The 22,599-nt window shown below is 33.3% G+C and overlaps 1 protein-coding gene across 5 annotated transcripts in view; it reads right to left on the bottom strand.

The window, feature by feature from the left end:
* Positions 1-3,948: 3,948 nt before the first annotated feature.
* The window catches only part of tnca (tenascin Ca), a 70,700-nt gene continuing 52,049 nt past the window's right edge, over positions 3,949-22,599 (bottom strand). For 3 of the 5 annotated variants that reach the window (XM_051109750.1, XM_051109751.1, XM_051109752.1), the window contains 15 exons: positions 21,919-22,191; positions 21,368-21,640; positions 19,081-19,359; positions 15,497-15,769; positions 14,565-14,687; positions 14,245-14,388; positions 12,489-12,608; positions 12,085-12,228; positions 10,556-10,686; positions 10,013-10,145; positions 9,698-9,849; positions 7,616-7,712; positions 7,352-7,513; positions 6,775-6,938; positions 3,949-4,763 (listed from right to left, as the gene is read on the bottom strand). In XM_051109750.1, coding sequence (XP_050965707.1) covers positions 4,653-4,763; positions 6,775-6,938; positions 7,352-7,513; positions 7,616-7,712; positions 9,698-9,849; positions 10,013-10,145; positions 10,556-10,686; positions 12,085-12,228; positions 12,489-12,608; positions 14,245-14,388; positions 14,565-14,687; positions 15,497-15,769; positions 19,081-19,359; positions 21,368-21,640; positions 21,919-22,191 — 2,579 coding nt within the window. In that variant the 3' untranslated portion in view covers positions 3,949-4,652. The remainder of the gene's footprint in view (positions 4,764-6,774; positions 6,939-7,351; positions 7,514-7,615; positions 7,713-9,697; positions 9,850-10,012; positions 10,146-10,555; positions 10,687-12,084; positions 12,229-12,488; positions 12,609-14,244; positions 14,389-14,564; positions 14,688-15,496; positions 15,770-19,080; positions 19,360-21,367; positions 21,641-21,918; positions 22,192-22,599) is intronic. The other 2 variants (XM_051109753.1, XM_051109754.1) reach the window with 1 other exon arrangement.

Here is a 22,599-nt window from a genome sequence, read left to right as displayed (position 1 = left end):
GCAGATATCTATATATTCATATATACTATATAAGCAATCGATATGTATCTTTATATATAAGCATAAACTCTCAAAGTGAGGGATCTTTATACAGTAAATGTATATACAGTTTACATCTATTTTATTATATTTAATGCATATTATTTATATAGCTGTACATGTGCAGTCATGGTGGTTTAAAACTAATTTCTTCTTAGTAAATTGTCAGAAATACAGATTAATTTGTACTTGCGATGCCTTGCGATAACCTAAATCCGATCACTTGATAGGAGAAAAACTGAGGATCTATAAACTGCAATACTGATGAAGCTCAACTTTAGGGCATTTATTAAAAGGGACGAAATATATGATACCAGACGTTAAAAGCTATGTTATACTGTGTTTCTGTGACATTATTCGTGCCAAATATGCATAGTGAAGTGCTGTTAGAGTTATTAGATAATGATCTGTCCTTTAATGAAAACGGATTGAATGTATGTCAAACTCAACACGTGCAATTTTATAAAGACAAAAACTTAATGTAGACTTCATTATTTTTCTCTTTAAATTGAGATTTGTGCCAAGTGAAATTTTCAGCTAATTTCTGAAGTAAGTTACACTGCAAATTATATACCTGCAGATTTGTGAAATTCATAACAATGGGCTGCTGATTCACAATATTTTATTACGTTTAATGAACAGTTTAATTTACCGAATACATATTCTGGCTAACAAATGTTACTTAATGTATGTACCAAAAACTAAGCTACAATAATGCCACACTTTCATTTAAACTTACAATTTTAAGATCACAATTTTCTTTTCACTATTTAGAAAGATGTTTTTCCTGTACCTTTTATTTTATCCAAGTATGTTTCTATGTAAAATGCAAAAATTGTCATAAAACATAAAAATTTCACAAACCTTGATCTTGACTACTGTTGATATTTTACAGTCTTAAACTTCATGGTCTGCTTAGTCACTTGGTATTAAGCTCATCAAGAAAACTATAATTACTCTGTCATCTAAATAAATTAATAAATAAATTAGTTTTACTGTATTGGGGGGGTCCGAAAACCAGTCAGTATCTGGTGTGACCACCATTTGCCTCACGCAGTGCAACACATCTCCTTCGCATAGAGTTGATCAGGTTGTTGATTGTGGCCTGTGAAATGTTGGTCCACTCCTCTTCAATGGTTGTGTGAAGTTGCCGGATATTGGCAGGAACTGGAACACACTGTCGTATACGCTGATCCGAAGCACCCCAAACATGCTCAGTGGGTGACATGTCCGGCATGTTTTCAGGTTCCAGGAATTGTGCACAGATCCTTGCAACATGGGGCCGTGTATTATCATGCTGCAACATGAGGTGATGGTCGTGGATGAATGGTACAACAATGGGCCTCAGGATCTGGTCACAGTATCTCTGTGCATTAAAAAAGGCCATCAATAAAATGCACCTGTGTCCGTTGTCCATAACATACGCCTGCCCATACCATAACCCCACCACCACCACGGGCCACTCGATCCACAACGCTGACATCAGCAAACCGCTCACCCACATGATGCCATACACGCGTGAAAACCGGAATTCATCTGTGAAGAGAGCACCTCTCCAAAGTGCCAGACGCCATCGAATATGAGCATTTGCCCACTCAAGTCGGTTATGATGACGAACTGTAGTCAGGTCAAGACTCGGATGAGGAAGATGAGCATGCAGATGAGCTTCCCTGAGACGGTTTCTGACAGTTTGTGCAGAAATTCTTTGGTTATGCAAACCGATTGTTGCAGCAGCTGTCCGGGTGGCTGGTCTCAGAAGATCTTGGAGGGGAAGATGCTGAATGTGGAGGTCCTGGGCTGGTGTTCTCTGAGACGGCTTATGGTAGAGAAATGAACATTCAGTTCACGGGCAACAGCTCTGGTGGACATTCCTGCAGTCAGCATGCCAATTGCACGCTCCCTCAAAACTTGTGACATCTGTGTAATCAGCATCTTGATATGCAACACCTGTGAGGTGGATGGATTATCTTGGCAAAGGAGAAGTGCTCACAAACACAGATTTAGACAGATTTGTGAACAATATTTGAGACGATTTTATCTTAATATTTGAACAATATTTGAGTTCAGCTCATGAAAAATGGGGGCCAAAACAAAAGTGTTGCGTTTATAATTCTGGTCAGTGTATGTGTGTGTATATATTTAAGACAAATATGTTATTTACGTACAAAATATTTTTATTTATATATAATATAAATTCTATAAAAATTATAATAAATTAATATACTTCTTAAATATTTCTTAAATATTATATACATGAATGTGCTTGTATTTATATATACATAATAATTAGACATGGTACACACACATGTATTAGGCAAACTCAAACCTTTATTTTGTATGTGATTAAATGCGATTAATCGTTTGCCAGCCTTAAAAAAAAAAATATATATATATATATATATATATATGTGTGTGTGTGTGTGTGTGTGTGTGTGTGTGTGTGTGTGTGTACACACACAATATTGCCAAAAGTATTCGCTCACCTGCCTTGACTCGCATATGAACTTAATTGACATCCCATTCCTAATACATAGGGTTCAATATGACGTCAGTCCACCCTTTGCAGCTATAACAACTTCAACTCTTCTGGGAAGGCTGTCAGCAAGGTTTAGGAGTGTGTTTATGGGAATTTTTGACCATTCTTCCAGAAGTGCATTTGTGAGGTCACACACTGATGTTGGACGAGAAGGCCTGGCTCTCAGTCTCCGCTCTAATTCATCCCAAAGGTGTTCTATCGGGTTGAGGTCAGGACTCTGTGCAGGCCAGTCAAGTTCATCCACACCAGACTCTGTCATCCTTGTCTTTATGGACCTTGCTTTGTGCACTGGTGCACAGTCATGTTGGAAGAGGAAGGGGCCAGCTCCAAACTGTTTCCACAAAGTTGGGAGCATGGAATTGTCCAAAATGTCTTGGTATGCTGAAGCATTCAGAATTCCTTTCACTGGAACTAAGCGGCCAAGCCCAGCTCCTGAAAAACAACCCCACACCATAATGCCCTCTCCACTTTACACTTGGCACAATGCAGTCAGACAAGTACCGTTCTCCTGGCAACCGCCAAACTCGTCCACCAGATTGCCAGATGGAGAAGCGCGATTCATCACTCCAGAGAACGCGTCTCCACTGCTCTAGAGTCCAGTGGCGGCGTGCTTTACACCACTACATCCGACGCTTTGCATTGCACTTGGTGATGTATGGCTTGGATGCAGCTGCTCAGCCATGGAAACCCATTCCATGAAGCTCTCTGTGCACTGTTCTTGAGCTAATCTGAAGGCCACATGAAGTTTGGAGGTCCGTGGCGATTGACTCTGCAGAAAGTTGGCGACCTCTTCGCACTATGCGCCTCAGTATCCGCTGACCCCGCTCCGTCAGTTTACGTGGCCTACCACTTCGTAGCTGAGTTGCTGTCGTTCCCACTGTCGTGTCGCTTCCACGTTCTTATAATACAGCTGACAGTTGACTGTGGAATGTTTAGGAGCGAGGAAATTTCACGACTGGACTTGTTGCACGGGTGGCATCCTATCACAGTTTGTAAAAACAGTCTGCATACCTAGGTGCTTGATTTTATACACCTGTGGCCATGGAAGTTATTGGAACACCTGATTCTGATTATTTGGATGGGTGAGTGAATACTTTTGGCAATATAGTGTGTGTATATATATATATATATTTGAAGTTTATTTGCAAAAACAGATCACTTTAATGAGCTGCTTTTTTTTTTTTTTTTTACAATTTTCAAAAATCATGTTTTTTTTTTATGTTATCATGTTTTTATTGTGTTGTATTGCGTTAGTTAGCTGTATTTTTTGTTATTTTTTACCTAATAAAATAAAAATACTTTATTATTTTATTATTATTTATTTATTTTTTCAGGATAGGTAAAGAGAAATTGACAACATAAAAATCACAACATTACAAATTATTGTTTTATTTCCTGCTTTGTTGAAGATCAATTTTAGACACATTCCAGGAGAAGAGAAAGTTTAATCAACACTTTTTAGGGATTATAGATACTAAGGACTCTATGGGGGAAAAGAAAACATTATAAAAATAAAATAAATTTTAAAACAAATTACCAATAATACCTCAATAAGCAAACTGGAGTGTCATACAATATTTTCAGAAAACAATCACATTGAAATTTTTAATTTTGAAAACTGACAAAATGAACACTTATTTGCACCATTCTGGCTACTGGATGTCAGACCTGAGCGTGGTAATGATTATTTAAAGAAATTACATCACTGGTCTTGCAGACACTTCCTCCTCTGAAAAAACTGTACAAGATCATTGAATATTTTCTTTAATTATTGTGAAAGTGAGGGTTTGTTATAGGAAGATCTGGTAGAGTGACTGGGGTCACATTCAGATATCACATTTCACATTGTTTATGTAAGACCGTTCACCAATCACGGTCATTTATAACATATCAAAGATCTAATGAATCTACTTGGTGGCATTCACTGGTCCAATAATGTTGACATGAAAGGCAGAGTTTGAATGGCTAAAGATGGGTCACTTAGGAGGTTTTGTCATATCTGTCTGTGGTAAGAGATGGGCTGCTGACAAGAGATGTGAGGGATTTTGGAGAAAAGATAAAGAGGGATATTTAAAGTCTATGATCTTTTCCGTCTGCCTTCCAAGTTTCTGAAATTTACTGGCCGGATCTTCATCTCCGCGAAAGGAATCGAATGCTCGTGGCCTTTCCAGTGGAACCAATTGATGCCCTGTGAATTAAAACAGTTGAATTTAATTTAAATGTGTTACAAAGCATTATAATGTTGTATATGAATGGCTGTACAGTACTTGTGTATCATTATTGCATTTAAATATTATTTGGTGGAATTTGTAGCATTATTGAACCTAATGACTTGGACTACATTTCATGGGTTATATTTCCAAGGGAAAAATACTAGTTATTTATTTATTTATTTATTATTAATTACACTTTCATTTAGACTACTAGACATTATGATGCAAAAATACTCTCTTATTATTAAGATATACTGGTAACCAGGCTTGTGCACAATTCAGAATTGAACTGAGAATGACTCCTATATTCCAATTCAATTCTTGAATTTGAATTGAATTTGAATTGATGTCAAAAACAGGATCTAGAATTACAATTCGAATTTGAATTAAAGGAAGCAGAATTGCAATTCAATACAAATTCAAAGAAATTCATATACATAACTGAAGTGTTTAACAATGAAGCTTTACAATATATGTCAGATATGATTTCATTACATATTCTATAAATGGCAACTGCATTTACAACGACTTTGTGTTATTTGATTACTTTGAAATGAAAATAACATTTTGAACAAAACTAATCAAACATTGAGGGAGTAATTTATTTCAAGAATTTGATCATTATCTATATGTTGGAACAAAATGTATGCAGGGTTGAGGAGTGACTAGTTATGTGTAATGAAATTATGCTATTAAATTACAAAATTAATGTAATTGTATGTGAGATTCAACACATTCTTTCTGTTGTATGACTGTGTGGAATGTCTTTGAATTGCCATGAATTTAATTCCACTTCCTGTCATTCCAACTCCAATTCAAATTCAACTTCCTGTGGGGCGGAGTCAATTCAATTCAAATTCCAACTCATGAATTGAATGGCGGCCAATTCTGAAATTCTGAATTGTGCACAAGCCTGCTGGTAACATTTTATTTTTAATTGTTTTGTTTTTAAAATAAGTTTCCATTTATTAACATTATTTTACTTCATTAGTTAACATGAACTAACCAGTGTTATTTTAGCATTATTTATATATTATTACAGTAACATTTTACAAAAAGGTTTCTTTTGTTACTGCATTAGCTAATAACAACTAACATGAACAATACTTCTAACATGTTCATTAATCTTTGTTAATGTTAATTTTAAGATTTACTAATACGTTATTAAAATCAAAAGTTGTATATGTTCATATCATTTAATGTTCTTAATCTGACATGAACTAAACATGAACAGTTGTATTTTTATTAACCTATGTTAACAAAAATGAATAAATACCACAACAAATATATTACTCATTGTTAGTTAATGTTAATTAACGACTTAACTCATGTTTACTAATGGAACCTTATTGTAAAGTGTTACTGTTTTTATTAATATTTTGAATTAAATTTTAATTAAATTTTTAACTAATTTTTTTTAATTTTATATACCTTTCATTTTCATTTGTTACATTTAATTATGTTATTTAATTTTGTTACGTTTAATTTTGTTGAATCATGTAATTTTGTTATTTTTTTTGTTTATCTTGAATATTACTATTATTCAGTTTTAGTTTAAGTTTAGTTTTAGTTTTTATTTTCTTTCCAATTAATCATTTTACTGTTTAAATTTAAACTAAATTAAAATTAGAAATTGAAACAATTTAAATAATTGTTGTCTTATCTATTTTATCTTATTTCAGCTTTATAACAATTAAATATACTTCAAGCATTATCAAGTAAATGTGAATTTAAAATTTTCTAATACGCTATAAAATGAAAAGTTGTTTATATTATTTAATGGAGCTGAACTAACATGAACTAACAATGAACAGTTGTATGTTTATTAACCAAATTAATACATACTGTCAATAAATACTGTAAAAAAATGTGCTGCGCTTACTAAGATAATTTTTAGAACATGTTTATGTTATTTAACTTTTATTAAAAAAAAAAAAAGTTTAAAAAGAAATTTAATTTACCAAAATATTGGAGAATATAACTTACTTTGCTGTGACTGCTGTCTCCATATTTTCCCATCAGGTTCACTCGATGGCAGTTTTTATACCAGAACGCTCCCTTGTAGGACAAGGCGCAGTTGGTGACGGCAATGTCATTGTCATTGTCGTGGGTGGAGAAGGGTCTGTTCTGGTGATATGACAAGGAATCACCTAAAAAATAAAGACAGACACAATATTACAACCTAAATATTACAAAACCTTTGCCATCATTGGGCATAAAACATTAGAAATCATTTAAGAAGTATGTCATGAAGTATGCACATATTCTAGAGTGAAATGATCTTATGATCATGATATTTGCATGAGCTGCTCTTAAAAATAGTTTCTTTATTGGCATTGATGGTTCTATGAAGAACCTTTAACAACCATACAATTTTTCCACTGGTTCTTCAAAGCGAAAAAAAAAAGTTCTTTTAAAAACTGTTCACTGAAAGTTCTTTTTGGAACAAAAAATGTTTCTTATACACCACTGTAAAAACCTACTTTTGGAACCTTTATTTTTACGAGTGTAATATGCATTACTTTGGATAGAAGTGTAAATCAAATGCATATATGTAATTCACCTGCGGTACCACTGTATGCACCAATCTGGATCTTGTAGCGGGAACGAGGATCTGCGATGTAAAATTTATCGTAGACAGCAAACACACTCTCCTGCCCGTCACGCAGGTCCACGCGCAACTCGTACTGACCGGCTGTTGTGATTTTGTGAAGATTTAAAAGTCCTGAAAGACAAAGATGCACCATCTGTGTCAGCAAACCCAGATTGAGAAATGGATCAAGTAGTGTTAATCTTATGACATGGGCGTGTTAAATTAAAGTCGCACCGAGCCAGAACTCATCGTTGGCGTCACCAAATCCTGCAGAGTAGTTCCTCCAATTTCTGTAGAAATCCACCTTGCCGTTATGACGCCGTAGGAATACCTGTTGAAAACATATGTCAAGAAACAAATTCATTTACAGGTGAAGTGTGTAAGTTTTGAACCACTAGATTCATTGCATTAGCTCATGCATTCCCTGGAAACTGAACCCATGATTTACTGTTCGAGCTTCAGTAATGCATACAGCCAAATGGGACTTTACTTCACTTTCAGTCTACTTTCCTGCTTAGTGAGACTTTAATCAAGCTGTGTTAAGGACCAAGGTAGTGTTGCACCAGCTATTTGTAAGTTAGTATGTCGTTTAATCTCAGTGATTTAATAGCAAGTAGCCTTCAAATAGCAGTAGTTCACAATGCTGTGAATTTCAGTTCTTTCAGTATTCTTTCTATGTTCTTTTGCCTGTGGAAGCTTGTTTCTACCACAGAATAAAAAAATTGTGAGATAAAAATTACCTTTTTTTTAATTAATTAATTATTATTATTATTGTTATTATTATTTTATTTATTATTATTTTTTTTTATTTTATATATTTATTTTAAAATTCTGTGGCAGAAACAAGCTTCCATACTTACTTCATGGTAAAAATATTCATGGTAAAAATTCTGTTTCCACTGAAATATGATACAACAGAATCATGAATAATATAACAGGTATTCTTCTATATAAATAAAATTCAGAAACAAATTTTAAATTTTTTTTTTTTCTGTCCACTAATTATATTACTATTGCTTCAACACTTCAAATCACTCATAAAGTTAACATCCATTCAAAATGTATTAATATTTAATTTTTTAGATTAAATATTTCATTTGTTGTAAATGATTTATCCATGACAGGGTTATTATCATTAGGTAAAACTGAAGCCATAAAAAAATTCATTACTCAAATAAAATAAAATAAATATAATAAAATAATAAATAATACAAATGAATATAATATAATATAATATAATATAATATAATATAATATAATATAATATAATATAATATAACATTTATATAATATTTAATAATATAAAATAACTTAAAGAGATTTGACAAGAAACCTGAGGTGTATTTTCATTGACTGCTGAAAGCTACTGAAAAGAAAAGCAAATTAATCTCTCTCTGATCACCGGGTTTTAGACCAACCTATTTTGTATTTACAAAATTAGTTCACTGGCAAATTTGCTTTATTTATTTTCCCCAGCATCAAAATCAGACACATATAAGTGTTAGAAAACACAATTCCTGACTTCATCAATATCCACTGATCACTGGATATTGTTAAGTTGTTAGGAACATTATATCAAGTTCAGATTCTGATTATGGTTTGTTTTACTCGTGTATTCGCATCTTTCCTATTAAATCCATTCACGCTGAAGGCTTTTTTGCCACTCAGTCCTATATATGTCTATATCAATCACACTACAGTTGCATTTATATTTCAAGATAAAAAAACTAAAAAATACAGCTAACTAACACAGTAAAACACAAAAACATAACATAAAAACATGATTTTTGAACATTTTTAAAAATATATATAATATATATAATATTATATATAAATACATATATGTATATGTATATGTATATATATATGTATATGATCAGTGATCAATGAGATATATATGATCAGTGATCAATGAGATATATATACACACACATATATAAATATATATATAAATACATATATATATATACATATACACACACATACATATATATGCTCTGTTTAGATCGGGTTTGTCATGAAGAGCCAAATAAATAACAAATAAAAAGTGAAAAATAAATAAAAATAAATAAAAAGTGATTTATCCACATAATGTTCTCTCTCTTAAAATGTACAACAGGGTAAAAGAAGGTGATTATTATCACTGAACTCTTAAATATAAAGCCTGTCTGCTAAAACGAGATAACTGATGCACTTCAGTCAATCTGCTATTTTATTCCTGCTGTTACTCCTGGTCGGACACTTCCATAAACATTCAGTTTTTACATAGTGGTGTGTTTCAACAATTTAAATGGTGCAGTGCAAACATGGACTCACCATCCAACCACCACCATCAGTAGTCATGTCACAGTAAACACGGACCGGCTGCTTCTCGTCTCCGCTGATGTAAATGCTGTACGGACCGGAGGACGTCTCTCCGTTCATCAGAGCTTCGGAGCAGTCCTTGGGGTTCCTGTAGCGCATGCCAACTGCACGCAGTGTGAGGAACAAAACAATCAGACAGAAATAACAAACATAGATCACAAGAACTCATACATCACAAGAACAGCGGGAGACTTATTCAGAACAAATCCATAACTCTGAGTTTGACCAAGAGTAATAGAGTAGAAGTTGTGCTGAGGAAAGACTGACCTGTGGTGAAGACGGTGCTGATGCGTTTGCTCCTCTTGTCCTCAAAGACGGCCTGCAGTCTGATGGTGTATTCAGTGCTGCTTCTCAGATCAGAAAGACTGTGCAAGGTCGCAGACGGCTCTAGATTCAGTTCCTGTGTGAACATGCATCAGTTATGCTGAATATCAGCAAAAAATGTCTTTTTAGTAAAGATTTCTAATATTTAATAGTTATTGTTGTTTTGAGAATTTTTGTAAAGTTGCAGCACTTTGAGTATAGGAAAGATACATTACAAATAAAACAGTATTATTATTGTTGTTGTTGTGGTTGCTATTTCATCATAATCCATAAATGTAACTCTAGAATTTGCACAATTAACAAAACTCTCTACATGTTCAAAATGTTTCTAGAAATAATACAATAATAACAAAAAACAAAACAAATAAAACAAATAAAATAAAGCAAAATAAAATAAAATAAAACGTAAAAACCCTAAAATGCTCAACAACAGAAGTGGGTAATTAAAAACATCTGAAGGTTAGTAGTATGTGAGAAATGTCTGACCCTGACATCCCCGTCAGACGCTTCAAAGGTCAGGATATACCCGGTGATGGCGGCCCGCGGCGGCGTCCAGGTGAGAACGGCGCTGTCTGTCTGAATATTACTGGCAGCCAGATCACGCGGAGCATCCACATCTACATAACAACAGAAAAAAAAAAAAAAAAAAAAAAACTAATATTAGGGACAACACATATGAATGAGCTAGAAATAAATTAAAAATGTATTTATTGTACAGAATTGATCATTAATGTTTTCTAAATTCAGCATTTGTTGTTAGAATGAGAGTACATTACTTTGAGAATCTGGAATTTTTAACGAAGAAAACTGAGTATAAAAAGTATCCTAAACTCAGCTTCTCTCACTCAAGCATTATGGGACAATGTATTTTTATTTACAAAACTGATATTTTGACTAAATAGAAAAAAAAAAAAATAAAAAATGAAATCAGCTTGTTAGTGGTTTTTATTTATTTATTTTTATCCAGGTAGTTACATTAGGAACAAATATTTTTTTGGTATTGATTATCAGGTGCTTAGGCAAAATATACAGTATATAATTGTTTTTTTTTTTAAATTATGAACCACTTTTTGTAATAATAATAATAATAATAATAATAAATAATAAGTATTATTATTATTATTATTGTTGTTGTTATTATTATTATTATTATTATTATTTATTAATCCAGGTAGTTACATTTGGAACAGATAATTTTTGGTATTGATTATCAGATGCTTAGGCAAAACATACAGTATGTTAAATATTTTTTTATTTTATTATGAACCACTTTATGTAATAACAATAATAATAATAATAATAATAATAATAATTATTTATTTATTTATTTATTTATTTATTTGACACATTAAATGTTTTTCATTTTTAATCAGGACACACAAGAAACTAATAGTAAATAGCTTTAAAAACATTAATATTAATATTTAATTTTACATATGTATTATTATTTTTTATTATTGTTATTATTACATCATTTTATGATGCATTAAGTGGTTTTCGTTATTAATCAGGGTGCATAAAATAGGACATTTCTACAAAAAAAAAGTTTTATAAAAAATAAATAAATAAATAAATAAATAAATAAATAAAATAAAACATTAAACGCTGTTAAACCTGTTTTTAATATTACATATTAATTATTATTATTATTATTATTATTATTATTATTATCATTATTATTATTTTCAAAATACTATTTTGTGATTCATTAAATGGCCTTCATTTTCGATCAGGACACTTAATCAATAGGACATAAAATAATAATTAAAATAAATAGGACAAAATAATACAAAAAATAAATATTTTATATTATTATTAATGTTTATATATTAACATATTAATTACATGCACACACAAAAAACAGCACATGCATAGCAGAATTTCACTATAATTTTATATACAAATAGTCACTGTTTCATGCGAGTCACCTATTGAAACTGCTCAATAAAGTAGTGCAGCTGTATTTGCTGAGACCTATAGGGGGCGCTAGAGCACTAGTAATGATTGAAGCTCACCTGTGGTGAAGTCTGTGGTCGCTGGAGCACTTTTCTCTCGGTTTCTTATGGCATAAACATTGACAGTGTATTGAGTTGCTGGAGCCAGTGAGCTCATCTCAAACTCCACTGTGTTTCCAGAAACCTGCTCTGATATCGGTGGCACTGTAGAGAAAAACACAAGCGTCTGAGAAATGATAACAGAGTAACTGAATAACAGATGTGGGTTTATTTTGGGGTAATGTTAGCTTGACATGTCAGGCAGTGACAGCAGTGTCCTGCAGTGTGACATGTGATTTAGTGAAATATCTCAAACTATTTTTGCTCTACTCAGGGCGAGCAGCAGCAGAGACAATGCAGACAAGTCAAACGTGAATAAAGAAACCCAAAATAGAGCACAACAGAGAGCGCAGGAGTTTCCTCACCAGTGTCTGCGCTGTATGTGATCACATATCCATCTACGGTCGCGGCTGCGGGTTGCCACAGCAACAGCGCCTTTGTGTCAGTGACATTGACAGCAGTCAGGCTGCGTGGCATATCCAGGGCTGGAGGTAAATAATCAATTAATAAATGTATTATTATTTATTAATAAAAAAAAAAAAAAAATTTTGTTGTGGTGTTATCTGTTATATATATAAAATAAATATTATTAAAAAAAATCTATGGCACTATATAGTGTATATATGTTCTGTACTAATTGTACTAATTGAAAATTATATCTAAAAACAAACCCCGGAACCTATAATATAAAACTTATGTGATATAATTATTGCTTTTATCATTGTAATTGTTGTTATAATATTAATATTGTTTATTTTAAATTTATTTAAATTTTATTTTATATTGATGTATTAATTTAACAACTAATACAATAGAATTTTAACAAATTATGACATATAACAGATTAGTTATTCATTTACATACAATGTAAAGACATGGAAATATATGATGCAAATAAAAAAAACTGAAAATATAGATGTATAATATGAATATTATAATACTGTATAAATATATGTTGTTAAATTTTTAATTGAATAAATAATACAATAAGTAACTTTTAATTTTATGTTTATTTTATTTTACCATAATAAAGATGCATAATATGAATATAATAAATATAGGTATAATTAAGTATTTGTAAATATAAGTTTGTTTTTCATTTATTAATAATAATAAAATAATAATACAATTCAATTAATAATACAATAACAAAATATATAACAAAATGTATATTTTATATACACACACACACACTTATGAAAATATAATATTATAATACTATATAAATATGTTAAGTTTATTTTTTATTTTGTAATAATAAAATAATAATACATCACAATGAATAGTACAATAACAAAATATTTCTTTCATTTTATTTACATTTTGTTTACACATAAATTAATGCCACAACAAAATAAACATTTTATTTTATTTTAGAAATGACTGTACACACACACACACACACACACACACATTTAAACATATTAACATAATAATCTAATCTACAATATACTATTTATATTATTTATATTAATAAATAAATAAATAAATTACATGTATTGTATATTAATTACTAGTCTGTTATATATTATATTAATTATATTAATTATATTATATTATATTATATTATATTATATTATATTATTCTATTCTATTCTATGTCATTTATAAAATAAAACAAAATGTTTATTTTTATGGCATTGATTTGTGATATGTAATAAAATAAAATCAACTTATATAAAATTAAATAAATATTTGTTATTGTATTATTAATTGCACTGTATTATAGTTTTTATTATTATTACAAAAAAAATGTATATTTATACAGTATTACAATATTTATATTATACATCTTTATTTTCGCAAATGTATTTTTTATTTACACCATATATTTTCATGTGTTAACATCTGAATGTAAATCTCGTGTTATATATTATAATTTGTTACAATTATTATATTATTCGTTAAAATAAATACATCTATATAAAATAAAATTAGAAAACATTATTTTGCTATGATATTAATTTGTTCAATGTTTATACTATAAGAACAATTACAATGATAAAAACAATAATTATATTACATACAATTTTATATTACAGGTTTTGGGGTTTGTTTTCAGATCATTAACATTTATGCTCATCTTAGAGCACCACTAACCAGTTAAGTTACTTAACTGACCTGTTGTAAAAGTGTTGGACACTGGTTCGCTCTCTTCTAGACCTTTCACTGCAACAACTGACACCTGATACGTCTCTCCAGGAATCAGATTTGTCAGCGAAACCTGAGACTGTGACCCGTCCGCCATCAGGACCATAGGAGTACCTGGTAAAACGCAAAAGAGAAGCAATACTTAATACAGGAATTTAATCAAAGTGTCTCAAAATTTGCTTATTGTCTTGTAATCGACTGAGTTTTTTAGTCACTAGCTCTATTGTTTGCATATATCTACTGTAATGTTTCCAAGCATTCTTCAAGGTTTTAAAAAGACCAGCACTCGCCTCCTTGGACTGGGATGTAAGTAATTCTGTAGGAGTCTGGCTGGGATCGTGGTAGAGTCCAAAAAACCACAGCTGTCGTGTCCGTGATGTCAGAGAAACGAAGGTCCCGTAGAGCTCCAAGGCCTGCCAGACAGCAATGCAGATACATATTTAGCAATAGCAAGAAAAAACGGTGAAAAAACCTGGAAAGTGATCCACCCAGGGTCCGTATGGCCATTAGGTTATGAAGTTATTTCAAACATCCACTGGAAAATAGACAAAGAAAAGACCACTGAACTGCAGGAGTAGCTGGCCTTTCCCTGGTGCAATGAAAAAGGCCTAAAAGAAAGATCCATTAGTCATAATAGTGCAAGAATCATCCACAAACACGTCCATTTTTAACATGATCAATCATGCCAAAATCATTCAATTGCATTCCACAGATTCAACCTGGACCAAGACAATGACCAAAAGAAGGCATGTTATTTTGATCGTAAACCGACACAGTCATTAGTTCTCAATGCATGCGGACAAATTAACATTACGTTTCCCCACACTGATGGTTTAGTAGTGAAATGAACTTTGGGAGACTTTCCTTTGGATGCATGAACATACACAACGTTCCTTCATGAAAGCATGCAAGGTTAAAGTCAACGTGAACTGAAAACCAACCGTCAAAAATGTCTGTTTATAGTGTCTAAAAACCCACAGCAATCTCTGATTATCCTGTGGAAATGCATCAAGTAAAATGGCATGCAAATAGTATTTGCTGTTGACTTTAACCCTGGATTGAAATATATCATGACAGATACATTTCAAATCAGATGCATCAAAGATCAGTACCTGTTTAGGATGAAGAGTGTTATTCGGTTGTTAAAGATCATACTCCCATCACACTGCAGCCAAAAAAGCCCCTCGAGTCCAGAAATGAGCGTGTTTGACAAGTGCAATACCTGTTCTGGCAACAGCAGTAACGGGTTGGGAGCGATGTTCCAACGTGACCCCGTAAAGCTCAATTTCATACTCAGTTCCCCCCAAAAGCTGCGTTAAAACTTTGGTTCTTTCATCGCCCGGAACAACGAACTCTCGAGGGTGGGAGAGCTTTCTCGAATCTCTAACTTTGAGCACGAATCGATCAAAGACGTCGTCTTCTGCCGTCCAGGCCAGCCGGAAACTCTCAGGGGTGACGTCCGACACAAAAAGGTGCTCGATCTCTGGCTCTGCCTCTGATTGACAAGGGGAAATGTGTCTGTTTCTCTCTTCTTTTTATTTTTTTAAACAAGAGACTCAAGTGTGCTGTATTTTCATCTACCTGCCAGTCTCCACACATTCCACATGCATCAAGTATGAGTACAACTACCCGTGTTAGTTAAACCTTCGACACATAGTAACATAAACGTGTCCCTTTGTGACTTTTGATACCAGTTATTATTGCAAATGGCTTTGCAAATCATGCACGCCACTTACATAAGACTGTCTTTTCCTCTTTACAGTGATTTCATGCAAGACTGTGGTCTACAGCCTCAAATAAGACTGTGTTTCTATCTTGGCTGCTGGTGTAAAACCTTCCTAGCTAACAGGGAACATTCTCAGAATGTTCTGGCAATGCAGTAACATAACGTACTCAACCCCGTTGTCATCCAAGATGTTCATGTCTTTCTTTCTTTAGTTGTAAAGAAATTAAAGTTTTATTGAGGAAAACATTTCAGGATTTTTCTTCATATAGTGGACTTCAATGGTGCCCTGAGTTTGAACTTTCAAAATGCAGTTTAAACAGCTTCAAACGATCCTAAATGTGGTTGTAAATGATCCCAGCTGAGGATGAAGGGTCTTATCTAGCAAAATGATTGGTTATTTTCATTAAAAAAAAAAACCAATTTATATACTTTTTAATGTCAAACGCTCATCTTGTCTTGCTCTGCCTGAACTGTTTTTTTTTTTTTTTCCCGGTTCAATACAGTTAGGGTAAAACTCCCATCTTATGTTCTCCCTCAACTTCAAAATCATCCTATATCGCTGTTTTACCTGTTTTGTTAAGGGTGTTTGTTCTTTTTTTGCATGTTCACTTTGCGAACACTGGGTTGGTCTGTAGCGAAGTAGGATGATTTAAAAAATTATTTTTGAAGAAAAAAACGATGGGTGTTTTTCGACATACCCTAACTGTCTTGAACCAGTTAGAGTTCAGGTAGAGCAAGGAGCATTTGAGGTTAAAAAGTATTTAAATTGTATTTTTCGTATTTGTTTCGCTAAATAAGACCCTTCTTCCTTGGCTGGGATCGTTTACAACCACATTTAAACTGCATTTTGGAAGTTCAAACTCAGGGCACCATATCAGTCCATTATATGGAGAAATCCTGAAATGTTTTCCTCAAAAACATAATTTCTTTACGACTGAAGAAAGAAAGACATGAACATCTTGAATGGCAAGGGGGTGAGTACATTATCTGTAAATTTTTGTTCTGGAAGTGAACTTCTCCTCTAAATGTTACTGCTTGCTACTTTCAACTTTCAGTTGATTCAAAGAACATTCAAAAGTAACTCTCTTCATGTGTTCTGTAACATACAAGTAACCAAAAGTTTTTAAAAATGTAAAAAACCTAAATGTTCTGAGAACATCCCTGACAGTGCAATGTTCTTAGAACATATTTTGGTTAGCTGCATTGGTGAAGCCTGATAATATGAGACTTAAATGTTGTCAGATACAGTTTTGCCAGCTGTTCAGTAGAAAACACAGTTCAAATATGGCATCACACATGTGTATGCTCATATTTTTGAGTAATTGGGACCAGTGAGGCATGTACTGTTCTTACAAGCAACACTAGAAACAAAGCAAAATGCTTTACTGATGGAGGAGACCTGGCAAATAAAGAGACAGTGTTGAGGAGGTAGTTGAGTTGTGCAGGAGTTTCCCAACCAAAGCTTATATCAAACAGCAGGCCATTATCTAGAATTTGGACTGCAATATCTAAAAGTATGTGTAAACACAGGACATGTTCATCTGCACTTTTTATTGCCATCTCCTTGTGTCAAATAACTTCTGTTTTTAGTATTGTGTTTTCTGACTTTGTAGATCAGTCTGTAAACTGCAAAGGCCAAATGTAAATGTATTTATGCTACAATCACAGTTTCAGGGAAAAAAATTCTATCACATGTTGAAATTAATTTCTGGTTACTAAATAACTAAGCAACCTTGAAACCACATAAATGTAGTTCAGAAGCAATGCATAATATATTAAGACTATATTAAGAAAGGAGATTGTTTTCGAAGTATGAACATTCACTGCACAAAAGATACTACTTAATGCATTTTAATCTTCTTTTTTTATTCTCTTAAAAAAAAAAAAAAAGTATGTAAATTATTACATGCATGCAGGAGTGCACTATAAATAAAAATAAAAAATTAAAGACATAGTTACAGGCAGTTTCAGAAATTTGCTTGCAACTCATTCTCTCCGGACGCAAAAAATGATTAATTCAGTCACAGTTTTGATTTGTTTTGATTAAAAGCATGAACAACTTGCACAATACCTGTACTGGTATTGAACACGTTGAAACTAATAAATACATTTCTGGCTGAAATATCTAAGCAGCCTTGAAAATAGGTAAATATAGTTCAGAAGCAGCAATGCATAATATATTAAGACTTAAGACTATTTTGTCTTACTATGCTGGGAGATTTTTTTTTTTTTTTGCAGTATGAACAATCACTGCACAAACTACTTAATGAATTTTAATATTCTTTTCTTATTATCTTTTTAAACGGTTTTCCAGAAAAATTAGCAAAATTAAGAAAAATTATCATTTGGTGTAAAAGGCCTTCATTAAAATAACCATGTAAATTATTACATGCAAGAGTACACTAAATAAATAAAGAAAAATAAAAAAATCAAAGCCACAGTGACAGGCAGTTTCAGAAATTTGCTTTGAACTCGTTGGATGCAAAAATTGATAATTCTGTCACAGTTCTGATTTGTTGTGATAAAAAGCATGAAAAACTTGCACAGTACCTGTACTGGTATTGAACACATGTTGAAATAAATAAATACATTTCTGGTTGAAATATCCAAGCAGCCTTGAATACACTATTTTGCCTTACTATGTTGGGAGATTTTATTTATTTATTTTTTTAATGTATGAACATTAATTGCACAAAAGATACTACTTCATGCATTTTTAATCTTCGTTTTTTTATTCTCTTTTTAAACTGCTTTCCAGAAAAATGTATATCTTCTCTACAAAAGAACCAAAATTCACCTTAAAAAGAATATAAAAAATGCAGACATTGATTTTTCTGGAAAACCATAAAAAAAGAGGATAAAACATTAAAAATACATTAAGCAGTATCTTTATTTACATTAAATGTAACACTTGAACATGTCTTGTGCATACAACCCCTGAAAAACGGTAATAGCTGCAAGATATTATCTGGTACATATTAAAAACATTTTGCTACTCAACAAAAACTATAAACTACCAAGCTTGGGCAGTGAAACTTTTGATGTGAAGAAGTGAAAAGCTGAAAAGCAGAGAGCGGTACCTGTAACAGCCACTGTGGTGATTGGGCGAGACTGTAACCCATTCCCTGACACCCCGGTCACACTGACCTCATAGCCAATGCCAGTAATCAGGCCCAAAACATCCAGCACGGTCTGGTTTCCCGGCACTACGAACTCTTGCGGCTCCAGCAGTTGGCCAGAGTCCGACACTTTTACCTGAAAATGGCTGAAGCTCTCAGAAGAATCTGTCGCCCAGGACACCCGAAATCCGTAAGGGGTAATATCCGAAACTGTGAGCTTTTCCACTTTAGGTAATGATGCTGGGTTACGTGGTACAGCATTCATTTGGGTCCCATGGTTGCAGTGTTATAGGAGGGGACAATACAGGGTGAGGATGTATAATTGATTCTGCAGTGATTGCAAGGTCAAAATAGCTTGTTATTTGTCAAATGTTGCTCATAAATTTGTCAATATTAAGCTATGACTGTACACACTAAAAAATGCTGGGTTATTTTACTAACCCAAATGCTGGGTTCAGCCCGTTGGGTCATTTTATTGGGTTATTTGTAATTTTACCCAGTTGCTGTTTTTTTTTTTTTTTTTTTTTAACGCAGATGCTGGGTTCAACTTGTTGGGACATTTTATTGGGTTATTTCAAATATTTTTTACCCAGGTGCTGGGTAGTTCTTCCGTAACTAAGTTGCTGGGTCATTGTTAATACTGGGTTATTTTTTCTACCCAGCTGCTGGGTTGAGCCTGTCTCTGATGAAACAACCCAGCTGCTGAGTTACAGTCAGTCAGAGCGTGGGCTTTTTGAGTCTTCTACAGGAGAGACCGGTGCTCAGCGCTGCTGATTTGCACTTATTCAGCAAAATAATGGTTTGTATTCATTTTATTTAATTCATATAATCTTTACTGTGCTGTAAATTGTATTATTTTCTGCAACGCAACATGAGGACGAGATGTCAGTCAGCTGCGTCAGCAGCGGTTGTTTCGCAGGAAGGAGACGTCTTTTGCCTGGCATAAAATAAAAGGATTTTATTCGTTATTGTACTGAGTTTAATCTTAAAATATCTAACTAATGACTAATGTCAGTACTGTTTTTTTGTGGGCAGTTTTTGGAGTCAGTCATGGCATCTTTCAGCTACGAGTGAAACTCTAGGCCGGAGTCTGAAGTTCACAGTTAACCCGGCGAACAGCAGCCCTTTACCGGCTCAGATTTCGGCGACACGCCGGCATGAGAATTAATGCTATTTCAGTAAAAATCAACTACAAGAATGGTTGAATACACTAAAATTAAAATTAGACTTTTAAATGTTACATTTTGATGTCTAAAATGCGAGTTTAAATGTATGTAATATTGTAAACTATGCCGTATTCACCCAGATAAATTCAGTTTTTGCTTAATAATAAATGTTCGTCTGTTGCTGTTGCCTCTAGTAATTCTGTGTGTGTTTTATAAGTTCCAGTCCATTTTAAACCAGCAATTTAATAATTTTTAAACAAAATAATAGACAAAATAACCCAGCATGTTTGGTAAAAACATTTAACCCAACCAGCTGGGTTAAAATAACCCAGCATCTGTCCAATATTTATCCAGCGATGGGCTGTCCAATATAACCCAAGTTGGATTATTTTTAACCAGCATTTTTTAGAGTGTATGAGCTTTCTATTCTTCGTTTCTCCATGTAAAATAATAGAGGATTCAGTGAGTGCAATAGAACTGCATGCATACGCAATGACAAAAACTGTAAGGAATCAAACTAATCATTCGTCTGTGTTAATGCGATCAGACAACATGTGCTCAGACTGATGCAAAAACGAGTTTCCACACTGCAAATACTACTTTCTTTTCCTTAAACAAGGCAAGCTAAGTTGCAAACTGAAACTGCACCCGAACACAAGCCTTTTACAATATAATGTCTATTGTCTGTGAAAGCATCTGAAACCAAAATCTCAGGTCACTGAATATAACACAAAACCTCAAGAGAAAAGGAGTTTTAAAGGTCTATTTACACCAAGACCAACATGACAACATAACTATACAATTATATAACTATTTAACAATATTCTAAAAAATAAATATTTTAAATTAATAAAATTTTTTACTTCAATGCCAAAAATTCTCACTTGGTGTAAAAAGGCCTTCAGAGTCATTTAAAACAACCATGTAAATTATTATGCATGCAAGAGTGCACTAAATAAATAAAAATTAAAAGACAGGCAGTTTCAGAAATTCGATTGCAACTCATTCTATCCGGATGCAAAAGTTAGTTTTGTCACAGTTCCGATTTGTTGTGATAGAAGCATGAAAAACTTGCACAGTACCTGTACTGGTATTGAAGGAAACGGATGAAGTTTGACGGCCACGAGACAGACCATAAAACAATATATCATAGACCGTAGAGTCCATAAGACCCGTGATGGTAACATTCCTCTCTGCGCCTGACAGCCTGAGCTCTACAACATCATACAGCTGCTCACGGTCAGTGACACGAGCAGCAAAGCCATCGAAGTGGCCTGACAATGTGCTCCAGGACAACGTCAAGCTATGCGGCCGTGTTTCAGACACCGCAATGGGGCCCAGTTTAGGCTTAGGCTCTGAATGAACGAAAGAAAGTGTTGGGTATTGTTACGAAACTTAACGGCACCTGAAACAAGTGAAAACTTAATGAAAACAATCTGAAATTAAACTGAAAATATAAATGCAATGCAAAATATGAATAAATACTATAAATATAACAAATGTTAAAAAAAAAAAAAAAAAAAAAAAAAAAAGGTTGGGTACCTTGCAAAAAAAACAGGAATAAGTCATACTGTAAGTTTTCTAGAACTCATTATGAATTGGTCTGAGAGCTCAAAAGCATGCGCTGCTGTACCTGTGGTTACTACAGTTGTCAGGGCAGCTGTGTTTGAGCCACCAATGGTGGCGTACAGCTTGATCTGATATCGCGTGTCTCCTCTGAGGCCAGTCAGCACCGTGGAGCGAACACCTCCGGGCAAGGTGCGCCCCGTCGCCTGCGTGGGCAAAGCAGACTCTCTCACCTCGACTATAAAATTATCAAACGCCTTCTCTCCCGTCCGCCAGGAGAGCGACACTGTGTCTGAGGTAATGTTTGAAACAACTAGCCCAGACAAGTCAGGCTCGGCCACTACAGGAGGGAAAAAGCCAGCCATGACGATTCGTTTTAGTGTCTTTTTCTGTTTCGTTTAGAGATTTGTCCATGCTAACTAGGTGCCTAACTGACAAAACAGCGTTGGTTAAAGGAATAGTTCACCCAAAAATCATTTACTCACCCTCATGTCGCTCCAACTAACAGGGAAGGTTCTCAGCGAATGCTTTCTAATGTGCTGGTAAGGTTCTTTCAAAGTTATGAACAAAAGTTCTTTCAGTTATGTGAATAAAACGGTTGTTTAAAGTTATCAGGTCTTAAACTTGCTGAAAATGACCAAGAAGAAAGCAAGCATAGAGCATACATCTTGTGCACTACATAGCGGGATTGCACTTATGTCAGGTTTTCGCCAGGTTTTTACTCAGATGCATGGCCATACTGGTGATA

The sequence above is a fragment of the Labeo rohita genome, chromosome 5 (assembly GCF_022985175.1).
Source record: "Labeo rohita strain BAU-BD-2019 chromosome 5, IGBB_LRoh.1.0, whole genome shotgun sequence".
Taxonomy (NCBI): Eukaryota; Metazoa; Chordata; class Actinopteri; order Cypriniformes; family Cyprinidae; genus Labeo; species Labeo rohita.
This window is presented reverse-complemented; position numbering and strand designations above follow the sequence as displayed.